Source organism: Papio anubis, chromosome 17 (genome assembly GCF_008728515.1).
Source record: "Papio anubis isolate 15944 chromosome 17, Panubis1.0, whole genome shotgun sequence".
NCBI lineage: Eukaryota > Metazoa > Chordata > Mammalia > Primates > Cercopithecidae > Papio > Papio anubis.
The window spans coordinates 45,484,737-45,503,848 of NC_044992.1; the positions used below are offsets into that span (position 1 = coordinate 45,484,737).

A 19,112-nucleotide genomic window follows, 5' to 3' on the forward strand; every position below is an offset into this window, starting at 1 on the left:
TCTCCCCTATGCGGAAATCCTTAGCAGAGGGCAGCTGTCTCCCTCCACTGTGTGCGTGGACAGGAGGGTGGATGGTCCATGAATGAACTTGGCATCAGGACATTTGAGTGGCAGATGTTTCTCCAGCTATGAGAAGGGGACAAAAGGGGATGTTGCTAGTGACGTGGGAATTCCTCACTCCAGAACTAATGAGGAGTTGAGGGGAGTGAGGAGTGTTGGTGGTGGGGGCTTCTTGCCCTCTGAGGGGCTTGGACTAGGGACAACATAGAGGTTAGGCCATGTGATGTTACGGATTTAAGAGTCCTCTAGGTGGCCTCTTGGCTTTTCAAAGCCAGGTAGCTTCCCCGTGGCTCCCATCTTCCCCAGCTGGGCTCCATGAGCACCATCCATCTGATACCCTCCTGTCACCCGCCTTCCCTCTCTGTTTCCCAAAGGGCACCCTCTCTCAGGCACTATCTGTTTTGCTTCTTGCCCCAGAAACAGACCTGTGTGCCCCCTCCAAACTCTTGTCTTCAGACACCTCTGCCACATCGTCTTGGAGAATCTCAAGAATTTTGGGAGGTCTGACAGGAGGCTTAGTGTCTCTGAAACTCCCGGCCTTTTTTTTTTTTTTTTTTTTTTAGACGGAGTCTTGCTCTGTCACCCAGGCTGGAGTGCAGTGGTGCAATCTCAGTTCACTGCAACTTCCGCCTCCTGGGTTCAAGCTATTCTCCTGCCTCAACCTCTTAAGTAGCTGGGATTACAGGTGCCAGCCACCATGCCTGGCTAATTTTTGTATTTTTAGTAGAGACAGCATTTCACCCTGTTGGCCAGGCTGATCTCGATCTCCTGACCTCAGGTGATCCACCCGCCTTGGCCTCCCAAAGTGCTGGGATTACGGGTGTGAGCCACCGGCCCAGCCACCCCCAGCCACCCCCAGCCTTTCTGGTGAACCAGCCAGGCCTCTGGACTGGGCTCTGGAGCCTCAGGAAGTCCCTTCAGGTGTCTGATGTCCAGTCCACTCCCTCTTGGTTCTTGGTCCCCCCTGTGTTCCTGCTGCTGTTCTTGAAGGATGCGTGGGTACCGGTCTGCTGTGCCTGTGTGTATCTGCATGTCTGTGGATGTATGTGCATGCATCTGTATGTGCGTTGTGTGTGCAGGACTTTGATTCTCTGCAACTCTGTGCATATCTATGTGTCTACATAAGTGTGCACATGTGTACTCATTTGTGTGTATCTGTGTGTCTGCACATTTGCACATGCTTGTCTGTATGTTTGTGATATGTTCCATCTGCATGAGTGTATGTGGCTGTGGCTGTGGCTGTGTCTGCATAAGTATGTGTCTGTCTGGGAGTGCATGTATGTGTGCATGTGTGTGTGTGAGATTGTGCATGAGCTAAGACAACGACAGGCACTGTGCAGGAAGGCTATGTATCCAGGGTCCTGCACATAGTAGGTGCTCAGTGAACATTTGCTGAACTCAGCTGAACTGAACTGAATGAACTTGTTTTAGTGAGTTATTTTCCTGAAGGCAAAGACATTATGAGGGGACTGAGTGAAAAGGAAAGAAGGAAAAAGCTATTGGGCTGATGAAGGTGGGAGAGGAAGGAAGGGATGAGGAGGAGGTCAGGGGAGGGAGGGTGCCTGGCAACCCTAGGGCGAAAGACCCCTTTCGGTGCCCCTCCGGTCCTGTGGGCTGCAGGAGGCGGTGCAAACAGCCAGAAGTGTCAGCAACACGGGCACTCAGCCTGGCCTCCCTGTCTCCCACAGCTGCCACTGGGCCCAAGAGATGGGTGCTCTCCTAGGCGCCCCTTCCCCTGGCAGGGGCCGAGGACGCTGCTGCTGCACAAAAGTCCCCAGGACGGCTTTGGCTTCACTCTGCGCCACTTCATCGTGTACCCGCCCGAGTCGGCTGTGCACTGCAGCCTGAAGGTATGCCTGGCTCGCCACTGCCCTGGCCTGGTCTGAGGAAGCTTTCATGGGAGAGGGAGACTCTTTTGTGCCAGTCCCCTTCATGGTCCTTTGACCCTCTCAGAGAAGGGGTCCCTCCTGGGGTCCGGCCTGACTCCCTTCTGCCGTGGTCTGGGGAGGAGGACTGCAGGGAGGCAGTGCCAGCCCTGGCTGGGTGATTTGCACTGTGTGACCATGGACAAGCACTTTAATCACTGTGGCCTGGGTCTTCTCAGGAGACCAGGAGGGGTGGCTGGTGCAGGGCAAGGACCTTGCAGGTGGGCAGCCAGGATGCTTACCTCACACCCCCAGATGCTTGTCTCTGGCAGGCGAACAGTTGTCTGGGAGTTCCTGGGACTCCTGATCTACCTACTGCTTCTGAGCTGAGGCTGCTTCTCTCCTCTCCAGCGTGAGCTCTCAGGGGCCTAGCACTCCTGTGGAAGCCCTCCCAGCACACCCCTGGTCCCTGCTGGCGACAGCTTAGTGCGCTGGAAAGAGACCCAGGCTGGGACACAGGAGCCCAGAGTTCCAGTTCTGGGACAACTCCTCACTCATTGTGATTTTGGGGCCGCCTCCCCATCTCCGGGCTCCATTTCTTGTGCTGGAACCTGAGGACATTTATCAACTTGACCCCTCAGAGTCCTTCCTGCCCTAATGTAAACGTTGTGTTCTCCGAGTCCAGGAACCAGGGGTCCTGACCCCAATCCAAGGCTGTGAGCTGGGGAGGGGGGTTCCCTGACAGCGAAGCAGAAGTGTGGGAAGGAGACAGAAGGGGCCCCAGGGAGCAACCAGAGCTCCCCACTAGGGCTCTGCTCCCCTTCCCACTTCTTTTCCAGCAGGGAGGAGACACTGATTTTGGAGTCAATGAACCCCTCTATCCACTTTCCCTAGGGCTGGGATCTGCCTGCACAGCTAGCTATTGGGGACTCTCCCTTGGTCCCACCTATCAGAGAACGAAACAGGGGACTTCACTGTCTGTGTTCGTGTGCTCGCATGTCTCTGTGTGCACCACGTGCTGGCCATGGACACGCACGTGTGTATCTCTTTATGTGTGCATATAGTGTCTGCAAATACATGTCATGTGTACATGTAACTTGCAGCTCTCACATGCATGCCGGAAGCTCTGGGGCTCCTGCATAACTGTTCTCATTGGCTACAGCTGTGCTTAAGAACATACGTGGGTGCTGATGGTGTGTGGAGGGAGCACAGACCCCTCCTTCATGCCCAAGGACACTAGCCCCTTAGTTCTCCAGAAACCCCAGTACTTCCTTCACTCTTTCCCCAGAATGTCCCTCTTTCTGCCCCCAGCACCTTCTCTCAGGGGACCCTGCTGAAGGGTGACAGCCAGGGATAGGCTGCTTCTCCTTTCCAGAACCTGCCCAGGGCTGGGAGGGGCCTTTGGCCTGGAGGTGGGAGGAGGCTGTGTTCTCCCGTCCTTCATGCTGCGGCCTGGGAGCCTGCAGGGAGCTCAGCCGTCCAAATGCATCCGTCTGCCTCTGCCACCCGCTCGCAGTGCTGTCAGTTTGCATCAGCTGGAGTGCACCCCACATGGGAGGACGGGGGCAGAGTGCTTGCTCCCAAGAAGAGCCCAACAGCCTTCTTGTGACCCACCCTACCCTCACTGCCCTCACTGGGGTGCCACAGAGGCCTGGGTTCCAGCCCTGGCTCTGCCACTGAGTCTCTGAGTGGCCTTGAACACACCTTGCCCTGTGAGCTATACAATGGACACATGTGTGGAGAGAGTTAGAAGAGATGACGCTGAAGGTCCGATCCAGCTCTAAAATGCCACATCCAGCTGGCTGAGCCTGTTCCTCTGACCTCCATGCCCTCCTTCCTTGTTCCCCGCCCAAGTCTAGTGCCATCACCTACCACGGTGATCCCAGAGGCCTCCCAATGGGTCCCCTTGATACCCTGCACCCGGGTGCCAGAATCCTCTCCCCTAACTGGCATTTTCACCTCCACTCTCTCCCACAAAAGAACTTCCATTGGCTCCCTCTTTCTGTTCTGTAAGCCTGAGTGCTTTAGCCTGAGTATTGTCACTTGCAGTTGTTGACTTTCTCCTTTAACTCAGCGATTCAGCCCTTGGTGTGCTGTGAGCGCTTATCCCTGCCAGCCAGCATCTGCATGCCCCGCCTCCCTCATCCACAGTGCCTTCTCCCCGCCACCCTCAGATGCCTTTGAGTCCTCTCCCCAGGAGGACTCTAATCAGGCCTCCCCTTGGCGTTCCCTGGAGCCGATAGCTGTAGTTTGCACTTGTCATGCGCCTATCTGTGACTGCCCGGGTCTTCTGTGTGTGTGAGCCTATGTGATGCCTCCCGCACTGGGCTGGGAGCTCCCCCAGGGAAGGGGTCTTGGGTCACTTGCTGGATTGTGGGTTCCCCGATGGTTAGGGTGCTGGGGTGGTGGGGTCGCATGTCACTGGGGAACTTGGCTTGGGATCTGGTGCCCCTTGGACACCCCTCCTGCACCCTCCCCTGCTGAGCTACTTGGGAGGAGATAAGGGGTGGCGGGAACCTGAAGGGGCCCTGCCCACTGGAGCTGGGCCACCCTGGCTGCTGAGGGCTGGACTGAGGCCAACACCCACCCCTCTGTTCCCTGCAGGAGGAAGAGAATGGAGGCCGTGGAGGAGGTAAGGGAGGACTGGTGGGCGCTGGACCTGCACGGGGACTCATCTTCCAGCTCCTATCTCACCTTGTCCCTGCCAAGTCTGCCTGTCCTTTTCTGTGCCCCCCTCCCTTGACTCCTGTTCCTGCCTTTGCTCCTGTCTGTGCCCTGGGTCTGGCCCCCTCTGGGCGCCTCTTCCTCTCTCTCTGTTCTCCCCCTTTCTTTTCTCACATTTGTCTCCCTTGGACATTTCCTTAACAGAAGTTTGCTGAGCTCAGCACACTATGGGCGGCACTCTGGGGAGCAGATGGGTGTCTGCACCTGGCCCCTGCCCTCAAGCTGCTCCCAGCCTAGAACAAGGCAGGGCAGGGCTACAGGGCCTGGGGGCTGGTGGTGGGAATGCTGAGCAAAGGCTGTCCTTGGAGGTGGAGATAGTAGGGTCCTGGTGGAAGTCAGGGGGCCCCAAGGTCTTTCTCGCCTACGATGTGAGCCTGACTCCCCTTGCTGTGGCCCTTGCTCCCCAGAGGCCCCTGGCAGACACCCAGGCTCCCAGGGTATTCAAAGGCAGAGCGCCTTCTCTGGCAGCCTTCCTGCTCCGCCACTGGGGCTTCTGTTGGGGCAGCCATAGGACACTCCTGCATCCCCATCCAGAGGCTGTGGTGGGGGAGGAGCCAGCTGGCCTAGAGCAGGCCCATTTCTCTGTTAGCTTAGAGTTAGCAGCACTTAGGAGCAGAGGAACTTTGTTGGGGTGCAATGCAATTTGTGCCCATCCTAGGGGCCTTGGACCTCTGCTTTGGAGCCCCTGAGCCTGGGGAAAGGAGGAGGTGAGGGATGTGAACATTAGGTGTCTTGCTGGGTCTGCGGGAGTGGGCATCCCTGCGAGGAGGGCATCTGACCCTGCCACGTGTCTTCAGAACTGTTATGGCCTCTTGTATGGTGCCCTTTCCTCTGTTTCATGACTTGTGTGTGCACCTGTGAATGTGAGAATCTGCCTCCCCCACTGGACAGGGAGCTCTGGAAGGACAAGGGCTGTGCTTGTTTATCCTTTTTTTTGTTTGTTTTTTGAGATGGAGTCTTGCTCTATCAACCAGGCTGGAGTGTAGTGGTGCGATCTGGGCTCACTGCAACCTCCACCTCCCGGGTTCAAGCAATTCTCCTGCCTCAACCTCCTGAGTAGCTGAGGTTACAGGTGCCCACCACCGCACCCGGCTAATTTTTGTATTTTTTAGTAGAGACGGGGTTTCACCATGTTGGCCAGGCTGGTCTTGAACTCCTGACCTCATGATCTGTCTGTCTTAGTCTCCCAAAGTGCTGGGTTTGGATTTCCGGCCTTTTTCTTTTTTTTTTTTTTTTTTTTTTTTTTTTTGAGACAGGGTCTTGCTCTGTCACCCAGACTGGAGTGCAGTGGCACAATCCCGACTCACTGCAACCTCTCTCTCCCAGGTTCAAGTGTTTCTCCTGCCTCAGCCTCCTGAGTAGCTGGGATTACAGGCACGCGTGCTACCACACCCAGCTAATTTTTGTATTTTTAGTAGAGACGGGGTTTCACCATATTGGCCAGGCTGGTCTCGAACTCCTGACCTCAAGTGATTCACTCGCCTTGGCCTCCCAAAGTGCTGGGATTATAGGCGTGAGTCACCGCGCCTGGCCTGTTCTTCCTTTTTAGTGTAGTTTTAGCACATGAAGAGGACACAGGAGGTGTTTACGGTGTGTCCCCATAGGTTTTCATTCTCCCAGGTCTGTGTCCTCCTGTCGGGTTCTGTGCCTCCATGGGCCTGCCCAATGTCCCCGTGGATGTGTGGTCCTGTGCATGTTTGTGACCGGGCGAGTGCGATCATTCTCTGAGTGTGTGTCCCCTGTGTGTGTAGCTGTGCATGGGTGTGACCTTCAGCAGCCACCCCCAGCTAACCTGGCTGATGCCCACCAGGACCCTCCCCCCGGCACCGCCTGGAGCCCATGGACACCATCTTTGTCAAGAATGTGAAGGAAGACGGCCCTGCCCACAGGGCAGGGCTTCGCACAGGTGAGCTGTCCCAGTTACCTGGGCTCTACTTTTTGCCTTCTGGCTAGGATTTGATTCTCGGATCCAGGTGTTGGGGAGGCTCCTATCCCCAGTGTTAGCCATGCCTGGTACAGGGGTTCTCAGATGGGGCCTTTGATGCCCCTTGGTCACCAGTCGTGCACTCCTTGTCCCCAGGAGATCGACTGGTAAAGGTGAATGGGGAAAGCGTCATTGGGAAGACCTACTCTCAGGTCATAGCTCTGATCCAGAATAGGTGAGTGCCCCTGACCCTTTGTCCCATATTATCTCCCCACCCCTTTGCCCTGGGGGTGCCCTGGAGACCAGAATCCCTTCCTCCTGGACCCTGTTCATTGGCCCAGCCTGACTCTCTGCCTGTCTCTGTAGCGATGACACTCTGGAGCTATCTATCATGCCCAAGGACGAGGACATCCTCCAGCTGGTGAGTCCGGCCCCTGCAGCCTGAGAGGAGACCCCTGAGCCCTGGGGCAGCACCGGCTCCCCTGGGAGGCAGAGAAGGAAGTATTGGGAGGGCGCAGGCCGACATTGCCCAATTGGGGATGCCAAGCCCATCCCTGGGCTGGGGCTGGTTGTTGCTTCATTCGGAGCTGCTCTGTGCTGGGGGAGAGGGAGTCCTGGCCTTGGCAGGCAGGATTCCTGCCAGGGTATCTGGAAGGAGGGTGGCCCAACAGGCTTCGCCAGCCTGGCATGTTCTTGTCAGCTCCTAGTAGAGATGCCTGTTCCCTGCATCCTCTCCCCTCTTGGCCCTGAGTACTGCACCACGCAGTACCCAAGCAGCACACACAGGTACACAGCCACAGAGCACAGCCCCACAGTCCCACCCTCTGTATAGCACGAAGCACACCACAATACACACACAGCACCAGTCATGTGCCACAATAGAGACAACCACACAAGCACCCACTGCCACAGTTCACCCTCACACAGCGAAGTGCACCACAACACACACCCACAAACATTAAAACATGAAACACTCACCAGCCCCTTGGCTCCCTGCAGTACAAACAGCATAGTACCTCGCATACTCGGACCTCTCCACAACTACACATCCACGCCCCACTTTCACAACATGTATGCCCGCAAACACCACAGCATCCTCCTGCCCGTCTCAGCGCATGTGTCCACCCGTGTTACAGGACTCCAAATTTATACGTTCGTCACCTCAGCATACCTAGAAGACAGCATGTAGCCTGCCACACAGAGAGCGTGGCCCAGACACTGCACGAAGCAGGCCCTGCACTCCCAAGCGTGCCCTTTCACACACACGCCCACACTTACACGCTGCCTCTTCGTGCCTGGAGCCCCGGGCGGTCCTCTCTGCCCAGTGCCCACCTCCCTGGTCTCATGGGTCCCAGCCAGATGGCGGCTTACTTGCCCCTGATGTCACTGTCCCCGGGGAGGCCCTGGGAGCCCCTGTGCTGGCTTCTGCTTTGGACGCACTCTCGTAATCACTGTAATCACAGTGCCATGCCTGGCACGATGCCCCTCTGGAAACCTCCACCCCTGACCTCGATTGTCCCCTTGCTCTTTCTGGGGAGAGGGAGGAAGGAAGGGGGGCTCTGAGATAGACTGCTCACCCCAAGTCTCAAGGCCCTTCCTGTACAGCTCCCCCAGGCTGAGGCGAGGCCAGCTATGGGGAAGTGACAGGGCGGGACCCTAGGATGTCCCCCACTCTCTCCAACTGGCAGGGGCAAGGAGTGGGAAGGGCAGCAGCCTCCAGTTCTTCTGCCCAGGCTGGGGTGGGCTGGCAGCCCCAGATGTCAGCATCTGGGGGCCTCCACTGGTCCCCGCATCTCCGCCAGCCGGAGGGTGGGGCCCAGGCATTCCTGTGGTTGGGAGCCAAGGCTGGAGGCCAATCGGGCCTCGGCAGCTGCTGACGCCACCACCGACGCGGCGAGGCCCCTCCACACCCATCCTCTCCTCCCTCCTCCTCCCGCCAGCCAGCCGAGAGAGAGCCGGGTGGGGGTGAGGGGGAGCCGCAGGGAGGGCAGACAGAGGGGGACCGGAGGCCCTGGCCAGGGCGACGCAGTGGTCACTGGGGGGGTTAGCCAGAGCTGGGGGCGGGCAGAGGCGGGCTGGGATGCTGCCGCCGCTGTGATGATGCCGGGAGCCTGGGGAGACGGCGGGATGGCAGGAGGGAGAGGTATGTGTGTGCTGGCCCCTGTGCCAGCTGGAGGGGCTGAGTGTGCGGGGGTGTGGTTTAGCTTGTCCTCATCACATGATGTTTGTGCCTGGGACTGGAGGTGTAGTTATTTGTGTGTGTTTCATTGTGTTTTACTGTGTGTGTGTGTGAGTGTGTCTCTGGGTGTGTATCTTCCGGTGTCTCCTCGTAGTTGGTGTGTGTGTCTGTTTGGTTTTACCCTCCCACCCTTTGGTTCTTTGGCCTAGGTTAGGCTCCTGGGCACCTCAGCAGGGGCCAGGCTGGGCCCAGGCCACAAGGCCGCTGTCCCTGGGAGCTGACTCCTTTTTTGGCTGGGCCTGGGCGCTGGCCCTGTCACTCCTTAGCAATGCAGCGTCAGCCTCAGCTCCCAGTGCCAAATTCCAGGCCCAGGGGTGGCAGAAGGTGGCTCAAGGCCCTTCCTTCAAGCCTGGCAGGAGGTGGGCAAACTCCTCCTCACCCCTGTGGCTCAGGAGCCAGCTCCCCATTCCCGGGGATGGAGGGACAGCTGGGCTCTGCCAGACTCTGCCCCACCCGGACACACCCCTAGCCGGCTTTCTTCTCTCATCTGCCACCTTGACTGGTCTCTGTGGGGTTTCCCGGCTCCACCCGAGGAGCTCTGGGCATTGGTGGACATAAGGCGCAGGCAGGCGGTGGAGGCCAGGACTGGGGGAGGACCCCAGGAAACAGATGCTGGAATGTTTGTGGCTAAGGCAGTCCTTGTCATAGTCTTAGCGAAATCCCACTTTTGCTGGAGTTTGCTCGTGTCTCAAAGGCTTCTTGCTTCTTCTTTGTTCTCTCCCTGGACATGCCCTTCCACCCCCACCCACTTGTGCCGCCCCCTCGTTCCCCCCACCGCTTGGTCCTCTCCCTTCATTCCCCTCCTGGGCTCCTTGACCTCCTCGGGCTGCCATGCCCCTACCCCGTGGGACTTGTCTGGCCCCGCTCATCTGTCTGTGTCTCCGGCCAGGCCTACTCCCAGGATGCCTACCTGAAAGGGAACGAGCCGTATTCTGGAGAGGCCCGCAGCATCCCAGAGCCACCCCCAATCTGCTACCCCCGCAAGACCTACGCCCCTCCGGCCCGGGCCTCCACCAGGGCCACTATGGTGCCTGAGCCCACCTCAGCACTGCCCAGTGACCCCCGGAGTCCTGCTGCCTGGAGTGACCCGGGGCTCTGCGTGCCACCTGCTGCCCGTGCCCACCCAGACAACTCTTCCTTGGGGATGAGCCAGCCCCGCCCCAGCCCTGGTGCCTTCCCCCACCTCACCTCAGAGCCCCGGACGCCCCGTGCCTTCCCGGAGCCTGGCAGCCGGGTGCCCCCCAGCAGACTGGAGTGCCAGCAGGCCTTGTCACACTGGCTGTCAAACCAGGTACCCCGCAGGGCGGGGGAGAGACGGTGCCCAGCCATGGCCCCCCGGGCCCGCAGCGCCTCCCAGGACCGGTTGGAGGAGGTGGCTGCCCCCCGCCCGTGGCCCTGCTCCACCTCCCAGGATGCCTTGAGCCAGCTGGGCCAGGAGGGCTGGCACCGAGCTCGCTCAGATGACTACTTGAGCCGGGCCACCCGTTCTGCCGAGGCACTGGGGCCGGGGGCCCTGGTGTCACCCCGCTTTGAGCGGTGTGGCTGGGCTTCCCAGCGTTCGTCTGCCCGCACCCCCGTCTGCCCAACTCGGGACCTGCCAGGGCGCCAGGCCCCGCCCCCACCTGGCCTGCAGGGCCTGGATGACCTCGGGTACATCGGCTACCGGAGCTACAGCCCATCATTCCAGCGCCGGACCGGCCTCCTGCATGCACTCTCCTTCCGGGACTCACCCTTTGGGGGGCTGCCTACCTTCAACCTGGCCCAGTCACCTGCACCGTTCCCACCAGAGGCCTCTGAGCCACCCAGGGCTGTACGGCCAGAACCCAGCACCCGGGCCCTGGAGCCTCCTGTGGAGGATCGCCGCGATGAGGTGGTCCTGAGGCAGAAGCCCCCGACGGGCCGCAAGGTTCAGCTGACCCCCGCAAGACAGATGAACCTTGGATTTGGTGACGAGTCCCCAGAGCCAGAGGCCAATGGGCGAGGGGAACACCTGGGCAGGAAGGTGGCCCCTTTGGCCGCCACCGAAGACTCTCTGGCTTCCATCCCCTTTATTGGTGAGTGATGGCACATGTGGCTGTCCTGGGGGACTTGGCTGTTGGCTTTCTGTGTCCTGCTGTACCCCATCTGCCTGTCTATCATGGGCAGAACTCGGCTGGGTGCCAGTGGGATCATCTTGTTTCTCTGTCAATTCATTCATCTGTTCATCCATCCATCCATCTATTCTTCCATCTTTCCTTCTGTTCTCTGTCATCCTTTCTTCTATCCTACCTCTCATTCATTTATCCTTCCAGCATCTTTCCATACACTCTTTTCTTCCTCTCTCCATCCATCCATCCATCCATCCATCCATCCATCCATCCATCTATCCATCCATCATCTGTTCTTCCTTCCTTCTTTCCTTCCCCTCCCCCTCCTTTGTTCATTCATTTGTTCCATCCATCCATTCATCCATCCATCCATCTATTCTTCCTTCTTTATTTTCTTCTCTCTCACCTTCTTTTGTTCATTCATTTGTTCCATCCTTTCTTCCAACCATTCATCCATCTTTCTTTCTTTCGACTCTTCCTTCCATCCTCCCTTTGTATCTTTCCCTCTTTGTCCCTTCCATCCACCCTCCATCCCTCCATCCACTCACCAGATATTTGTGTTAGGCCCTGTGTGTGGCTCCATGCTCTCCTGGACTGGATGGTCCAGCAGAGGGTGGTGGACAGGCAGGAACAATCCGTTGGGATGGGCATGTGGTGAGACAGGGAGCTTAAGGAGAAGGGCTCGGAGAAGGGCTGTGGTGAGAATCTTGGAGAAAGGACATTTGGGCTAAGACTTGAAGGATGAGAAAGAGTTCATCAGGGGAAGAATATTCAAGGAGAGGAAATATAATATGCAAAGACCCTTAAGTGAGAGGCAGGACCCCCCTTCTGGGTTGTAAGGACCCTTTCAAGCCCAAGGGTCTCATCAGTCACTGGGGTTGGCTTTTGAAAGCATTGGGAACCCTCTAAGGCTTGCCTTGCCTTCGACTGGATGCAGGAGAGGGAGAGGCAAGACAGTAGAGCGGCTGGGTGATGCCCAGGTTTCTGGCCAGTCTTGGAGATGGTGCCTCATCCCTGTGTTGGGAGTGAGAGGGGGAGAAAGTTCAGGACTGTTGAATATGAGACGCCCAGGAGGGAGCAGGATAGACGGGGCTAGGGAGAAAGAGCAAGATGCAGGGTAATGGAGAGGGATGGCGGGAGATGGGAGGTGAGCTCACCCTACCAGACAGTGAGAGGGCGGAGGCCTGGGGCAGGGGGAAGACACAGCCCTGGCTCCCCCAGCCAGCCTTCAGTAGAGCAGAGACACAGCCCCTTCTGTGAGTAAGGAAGGCTCTAGGCTGTGGCCAGGAGAGGCAGTCTCTTCTTCCAGAGCACACTCTGTCTGAGGGGGAGATGTAATCTCTCCCCTTGAGGAGCCCCAACTGATGGGGGAGCCCTTACCTTAGGAAGCTCTCAGTCTGATGGGGAAGACACTGCCCCTGCCCTCAGAAGGCTCTTGGTCTGAGAGAGGAGACACAGTTCATTCTTTCTGAGTGCCCTCAGTCTGATGGTGGAGACACTGTTCCTGCCCTCAAGAGGCTCCCAGTCTGATGGGGGAATATTGGCTCTGTCCTCAAGAGCCTGGTCTAAGGAGGGTGGCTCAGCCCCACTCCTGAGGGGAAGGATTCCACGGCCACAGTCTGGACAGTGGGCCAGTCACGCTTGGCAGTGGGCATGTTGCCAGCAGGACCCTTTGAGATGTGTTTGAGCCTGGAGGCGAGTGGCACAGGGGCTGGCAAGGCTGGGGTGGGGCAGGCAGGCTCCGCTCTCTGCCGCCTTCACACCTCTCTCCCTTCACGTGCACAGATGAGCCCACCAGCCCCAGCATTGACCTCCAAGCCAAGCATGTCCCTGCCTCTGCTGTGGTCTCCAGTGCCATGAACTCGGCCCCTGTCCTGGGCACCAGCCCATCCTCCCCGACCTTCACCTTCACCCTCGGACGCCATTACTCGCAGGACTGCAGTGAGCACTCCCCACACCCCCAGCCCCACCCTCTCCCCCGCTGCCCAGTCCCAGGGATTTCTGTTGGGCCTGCTGCTTGATGTCTGGCCTCTTCCTCTGGTTTCTGCTCCTCCTGGGGCCCCTTGGGAGAGTCACCTCCTGCCCCTGCCCAGAAGGGAGGGCTCTGGGAAACCCCTGACCTGCTGCCCCACTGACCCTGAGGCCCAACACGGGTGGCTTTGCAGGTAGCATCAAGGCTGGCCGCCGCTCCTCCTACCTGCTGGCCATCACCACGGAGCGCTCCAAGTCCTGCGATGATGGGCTCAACACCTTCCGCGACGAGGGCCGAGTTCTGCGGTGAGGCGCTGTCTGGACATGGGGTGGGGTGGCCACAGCCACCCTGGCCAGCTGCTCTGGGGCAGGGCTCTTGGCCCTGGGGTCCTCTATGCAGGGGACAGTGTGCCTCCCCTACTGGAAGGCCTCTGGGCCTTGGGTTTTGGTGGGTGACGAGATAGTGAGGTCCCAGCTCTGCTGCCCACATCCCTCACCCTTGACCCTCGCTTCCCAGGCGCCTGCCAAACCGCATACCCAGCCTGCGGATGCTCCGGAGCTTCTTCACCGACGGGGTGAGCTGCAAGTGTGTGTGTGCACAGGAGCGAGGGTGCGGGGAGAGAGGGTGTTGGGGAGGTGGGGCCACAGCCTTGGCATGGGGGTTCCTGCTCCAGCTCCTGCCTGCCCCCTCCTCCCTGCACCCCTCACCCTCGTGTCCACCGTGGGACTCGCCCTCTTCTGTGGGCCCTAGCATCCCTGAATGACACCACACAGCCCCACCCAGGGGCCTCTGTCTGGACTGCCTCTTTCCAGACCCATCCCCCATAGCCACATGACTCACTTCTCCACTGTCTTCACGGCTTTTTAGGTCTTCCCTGAAATTCCAGCCTCCACTGACATTTCACGCCTCCCTTCGCTACTCTATGTTTTCCTCCTAAGCACGCCTCATGTACAATTGGTGTTTCCCTTCCTCCCTGCCTGGCTTCCCAGCTAGAATAGAAGCTCCCTGAGCTTATATTTGGGGCTTCATTTGTTTCCTTTACTACCCTCACTCAGTATTTGCATCGCGTCTTGTCTTCATGGGACGGGGTCGGGGGTGGACACTGGAAAGGTGTGGCTGGAATACAGGGTTGAGATTGGTGGACAGGTGGAGTTCCCAGCCTCAGCACTTGGGGAGGTAGGATCAGGCCTGTGATAGCCCCAGCTGTTTGTTTGTTTGTTTTGAGACAGAGTTTCACTCTGTTGCCCAGGCTGGAGTGCAACGGCATGATCTTTGCTCACTGCAACCTCCATCTCCCGGGTTCAAGCTATTCTCCTGCCTCAGCCTCCTGAGCAGCTGGGATTACAGACATGTTGCACCATGCCCGGGTAATTTTTGTATTTTTAGTGGAGACGGGGTTTCTCCATGTTGGCCAGGCTGGTCTCGAACTCCTGATCTCAGGTGATCCACCCACCTCCGCCTCCCAAAGTGCTGGGATTACAGGTGGGAGCCACTGCACCCAGCCTCAAGTGATCATCTCCCAAAATGCTGGGAGTACGGGCATAAGCCATCACACCTGGACGTATTGTTGTTTTTAAAATCATATATATATTTTTTATGCGTGATTTTTTTTTTTTTTTAGATGGAATCTCACTCTATTGCCCAGGCTAGAGTGCAGTGGCACTATCTCAGCTCACTGCAACGTCTGCCTTCTGGGTTCAACCGATTCTTGTGCCTCAGCCTCCCAAGTAGCTGGGATTACAGGCATGCTCCACCACACCTGGCTAATTTTTGTGTTTGTAGTAGAGATGGGGTTTTACCATGTTGGCCAGGCCGGTCTTGAACTCCTGACCTCAAGTGATCTGCCCGCCTCAGCCTCCCAAAGTGCTGGGATTATAGGCATAAGCCACCATGCCCGCCGCACCTTTCCCCGGCTGTTTTTTATTATAGATGGACTGGAAAAGCCATCTTGATGTCAAGCCCTCTGTCTCATTGGTTGGTTGAACACCCCGGTGATGTTGGTACCTAGTTTATTTCTTATCACTTCTTCTGCTTACTTAACTCTCGCTTGACTTGCACCCTCTGCGGCTGGAGTCCTGTTGACACTGTCACTTCCTCTGTTTAACTCCTTGTGGACATGACTACCTGCTCCACTCACTCAGCCTTTGTTGATGTTCCCACTTCCCCTGTTTATTTAACTCCTCATTGCCATGATCACTTCCTCCATTTCCTTAATTCTTCTAAGTCTATAAAGTTACAGGAGGCTCCGGATTGGCTCCTCTAGCGTGGTGAGGCATGTGGTCTGCTGGTAGGTCATAGCCTTTCCTCCTTTCTGGCTTCTCCTTTATGTATTTCTCATGACCTCAACACAAGTGGTCCAGAGAGGACAAGCAACACCCATGAGGTCACACAGCACATCGGGGTGTAGCACAGACATATACCAGGCCTGTGCGGCCGCAAGTGGTCCATGGGGTTCCTGAGATGCTGGCATTGTGGGAGCCACCCTAAATTGTCCTCTGTTGTCTCCCTGCAGTCCTTGGATAGCTGGGGCACCTCTGAAGATGCTGACGCTCCTTCTAAGCGACACTCAACCTCTGACCTCTCAGATGCAACCTTCAGTGATATCAGGAGAGAAGGCTGGTTGTATTATAAGCAGATTCTCACCAAAAAGGGGAAGGTAAGATGGGTGGAGGAATGAGGTGGAAGCTGAACCCTCCAGCTTCTCCTAGGCCTACCCTGACAGCCTCTGGAGCCAGAAAGAACCAGTGTAGGTTGTGCCATGAAGGATGGAGGTTAGATGCTAGGAAGAACTTCCTGGCAGGGGGATTTGAAGAACTTATGTAAAAGAAGTTAACAAAAGAGGTGGATTTTGCTGTGGGATGGATCTGATAAAGTCGTACTTGGAATTCTGGCGAAATCATCCCATAGTGGCCCTGGCTTGACAGGCCATCCTGAAGATGACCACTGGGGCTCATGGAAAACAAGGAGCAAGGCTGGGGTGATTTCCGTAGGAGAGCTAAGGCCCAAGAAGAAGGCAGGCAGGCCAGCAAAGGGCTTAGTGTTCATCCTAAGGGCAACCAAAACTCTTGGGGGCTTTTGCCAAGGGAGTTACAGCTTTAAAATGTCCATTTGGCTCTCTGGGAGTGAGTTAGGGAGGGGCCACGCTGGAGGCAAGAAGACCAGTTAGGAGCCACCATGGAGATCCAGGTGAGAGGCGAAGGGGGCTTCGGGGAGTAGATGGGGAGGGCCTGGGAGGGAACCAGCAGGACCCTGAGAGGAGAAGGGCAGGGCCACTGGAACCAGGGGGCGCAAACCCTGGCCCAGGCTGCGCTGTGGGCTGGAGAAGTGGGAGGAGGGACCACTGCCTTCCCTCCCGGCGATTAGGATGAACCTGGGTTTGACTCTTGACTGCATCACCCATTGCCCTGAGAGCCTTGGTGAGTCACCTGGCTGTGACTCAGTGTCCTCGTCTGTAAGTGGAGCTAACAGTAATCCCTAGCTCATAAGCCTATTGCTAAGGATTAAATGAGATGATCTAAGTAAAGGGTTTACCCAGTGCCCGGCACTTGGAGCTGCTGTACTTCTGCTTACTGCTATTTGTTTTCCTTTTTTGAGATGAAGTCTCGCTGTGTTGCCCAGGCTGGAGTGCAGTGGCACGATTTCGGCTCACAGCAACCTCTGCATCCCAGGTTCAAGCAATTCTCCAGCTTCAGCCTCCAGCTTCAGGCACTCACCACCAAACCTGGCTATTTTTTTTTTTTTTTTTGGTATTTTTTTAGTAGAGACAGAGTTTCACCATGTTGGTCAGGCTGGTCTCGAACTCCTGATCTCAAATGATCCGTCTGTCTCGGCCTCCCAAAGTGCTGGGATTACAGGCATGAGCTACCGTACCTGGCCCACTTACTGCTATTTGAATTTTCTACCCTGCCTTCTGAGGTCTTGGGGGCCCCTGGAAAGAACATAAGCTTTGAAGCAGACAGACTTTGAATTCCTGTCCGGCCATATATCAAGCACATGGCTTTGGGCACCCCACTTACCTTCCCTGAGCCCCACTTTCTGATCTGTACGACAGGAACAATATTATCCTACCCCAAGGGCTGCTGTGGATTAAGTGAGGGTGAAGTCCAGGCAGGACTGGCGCTCCTCTGTGGAGAATGACTAAGGCCTCCCTGCTTGGGAGCCTCTGTGGAGGTTCTGGGGAGTTAGTGGTGAGGGAGCCAGGGCAGCCCTGCCCTCCTGGGGCTCCTGTTGCTCCTGTCAAGCAGAGAGAATGCATGTGGCATCATGGTTCCAAGTGCACAGACTGCTATGACACTGGGGTGCAGGGGCAGGTGGGCCTGGGTAGGGAGGTGTCCAGAGACTGAGACACGAAAGGGATGAGAAGCCACAAAACTGGGAGACAATGGAGGGGCCTGACAGGGAAGATGTCTCCTTAGAAGGTCTTGGGGAGAGGTGGGAGAGGTGTGCTGGGAGCCAGGGTGAGAGGTGGAAGACGAGCTGGGGAACTGGGCACCTGCCCAGAGTGTGGGGCCTCGATACCCAGGAAGAGCCTGTCCAGGGTTTTATTGTTTTGTTTTGTTTTGTTTTGTTTTATTTTATTTATTTATTTTTTTTGAGACAGTCTCACTCTGTCGCCCAAGCTGGAGTGCAGTGGCCGGATCTCAGCTCACTGCAAGCTCTGCCTCCCGGGTTTATGCCATTCTTCTGCCTTAGCCTCCCGAGTAGCTGGGACTACAGGTGCCTGCCACCATGCCCGGCTAGTTTTTTGTATTTTTTTAGTAGAGACAGGGTTTCACCGTGTTAGCCAGAATGGTCTCGATCTCCTGACCTCGTGATCCGCCCGTCTCGGCCTCCCAAAGTGCTGGGATTACAGGCTTGAGCCACCATGCCTGGCCTATTTTATTTTATTTTATCTATTTTTGAGACGGAGTTTCACTGTGTCGCCCAGGCTGGAGTGCAGTGGTACAATCTCGGCTCACTGCAACCTCCGTCCCCCGGGTTCAAGCAATTCTCGAGCCTCAGCCTCCTGAGTAGCTAGGACTACAGGTGCCTGCTACCACGCCCGGCTAATTTTTGTAGTTTAGTAGAGACTGGGTTTCACTATGTTGGCCAGGCTGGTCTCAAACTCGTGACCTCAAGTGATCTGCCTGCCTCGGCCTCCCAAAGTGCTGGGATTACAGGCGTGAACCTGCGCCCAACTCTGTCTAGGGTTTTTGAGGGGGCGGAGTCTCATGCAGCTGTATGTCACCCAGGCTGGAGTGCAGTGAAAGCTGGGCCTGGCTTCTGCAAGCTCACTGCAGTTCCACGCCATTCTCCTGCCTCAACCTCGGAGTAGCTGGGACTTACACAGGCAGCCATACCACCACTGTGGCCCCCAGTTTTTGTATTTTTACTGGCCAGAGGCAGGGGGTTTCACCATATTGTAAGCAAGGATGGTCTGATCTCCTGACCTGTGATCCCACCGCCCTGCAGCCTCCCAAAGTGCTGGGATTACAGGCTTGAGCCACCGCGCCCGGCTGTCTAGGGTTTTAAATGTGGGCTGGGGATGCCTGGAGACTGGGGTTGTGTCTGTGACAGGAGGAGCCAATCCCATTGCCGTTGTCCAGGTGAGTGAGTCTGGGGGCCCTGACCAAGGCGGTGGTGTGGGGCCGGGTGGAGCAGACCCTGTAGAGAGAGATTCCAGGGGAAGGAGGGCCAGGTCTTGCCAGCTGCTGGGAGGTACGAAAGGAGGAGGAGGCAATAAGGTTCCTGGATTCCTGGCTTGGGCTGAGGGAGGGTAGTGGGTGGTGGGACCCTCCCTGGCAATGGCACACTGGAGGAGCAGGTTTGGGGAGAGGAAGCCAAGGGGCTCCACTGAGGCTGTGTGAGTCTGAGGGCCCTGGGACAGACCCCAGTGGAGGTGTCCTGGAGACAAAGGCTCTGAGGGCGTGGCACTAGAGGGAGGCCTGGCCTTTGTCTGTCAGCACCGACCAGTTACCTGTGCCTCTGTGCATGAGCTTGAAGGAAAAAGGCAAGAGACCCGGCTGAGCCTTGAGAGAAGTGGGGGTGGGGGGCGGGGGGAGCGGGGCAGGGGAGGCTGACAGAGACCAAAAAGAGCCAGCAAGTTGGCAGCGACACGTGGTGTGGGAGCCATGAGGCAGGGAGGGACCAGCCATGCGCACTGTGCGAGGAGAGCCACATGCGGGCCAGCCCTTCCAGTCTAACATGTGAGCCACAGGAAGGGTCCTTGCGAACTTGGCTGGCTCCCCCTGCCAGGGAGCCT

At 57.2% G+C, this 19,112-nt stretch overlaps 1 protein-coding gene across 5 annotated transcripts in view; it reads left to right on the top strand.

Moving 5' to 3' along the window:
• Positions 1-19,112, top strand: part of ARHGAP23 (Rho GTPase activating protein 23) — a 95,361-nt gene that overhangs the window by 38,750 nt on the left and 37,499 nt on the right. For 4 of the 5 annotated variants that reach the window (XM_009190459.4, XM_003912901.5, XM_009190462.4 and 1 more), the window contains exons 2-11: positions 1,749-1,910; positions 4,530-4,557; positions 6,460-6,555; positions 6,730-6,808; positions 6,940-6,994; positions 9,702-10,866; positions 12,685-12,840; positions 13,065-13,176; positions 13,388-13,445; positions 15,384-15,527. In XM_009190459.4, coding sequence (XP_009188723.2) covers positions 1,749-1,910; positions 4,530-4,557; positions 6,460-6,555; positions 6,730-6,808; positions 6,940-6,994; positions 9,702-10,866; positions 12,685-12,840; positions 13,065-13,176; positions 13,388-13,445; positions 15,384-15,527 — 2,055 coding nt within the window. Of the gene's footprint in view, positions 1-1,748; positions 1,911-4,529; positions 4,558-6,400; positions 6,556-6,729; positions 6,809-6,939; positions 6,995-9,701; positions 10,867-12,684; positions 12,841-13,064; positions 13,177-13,387; positions 13,446-15,383; positions 15,528-19,112 lie in introns of those variants that run through there. The other variant, XM_017950697.3, reaches the window with a different exon arrangement.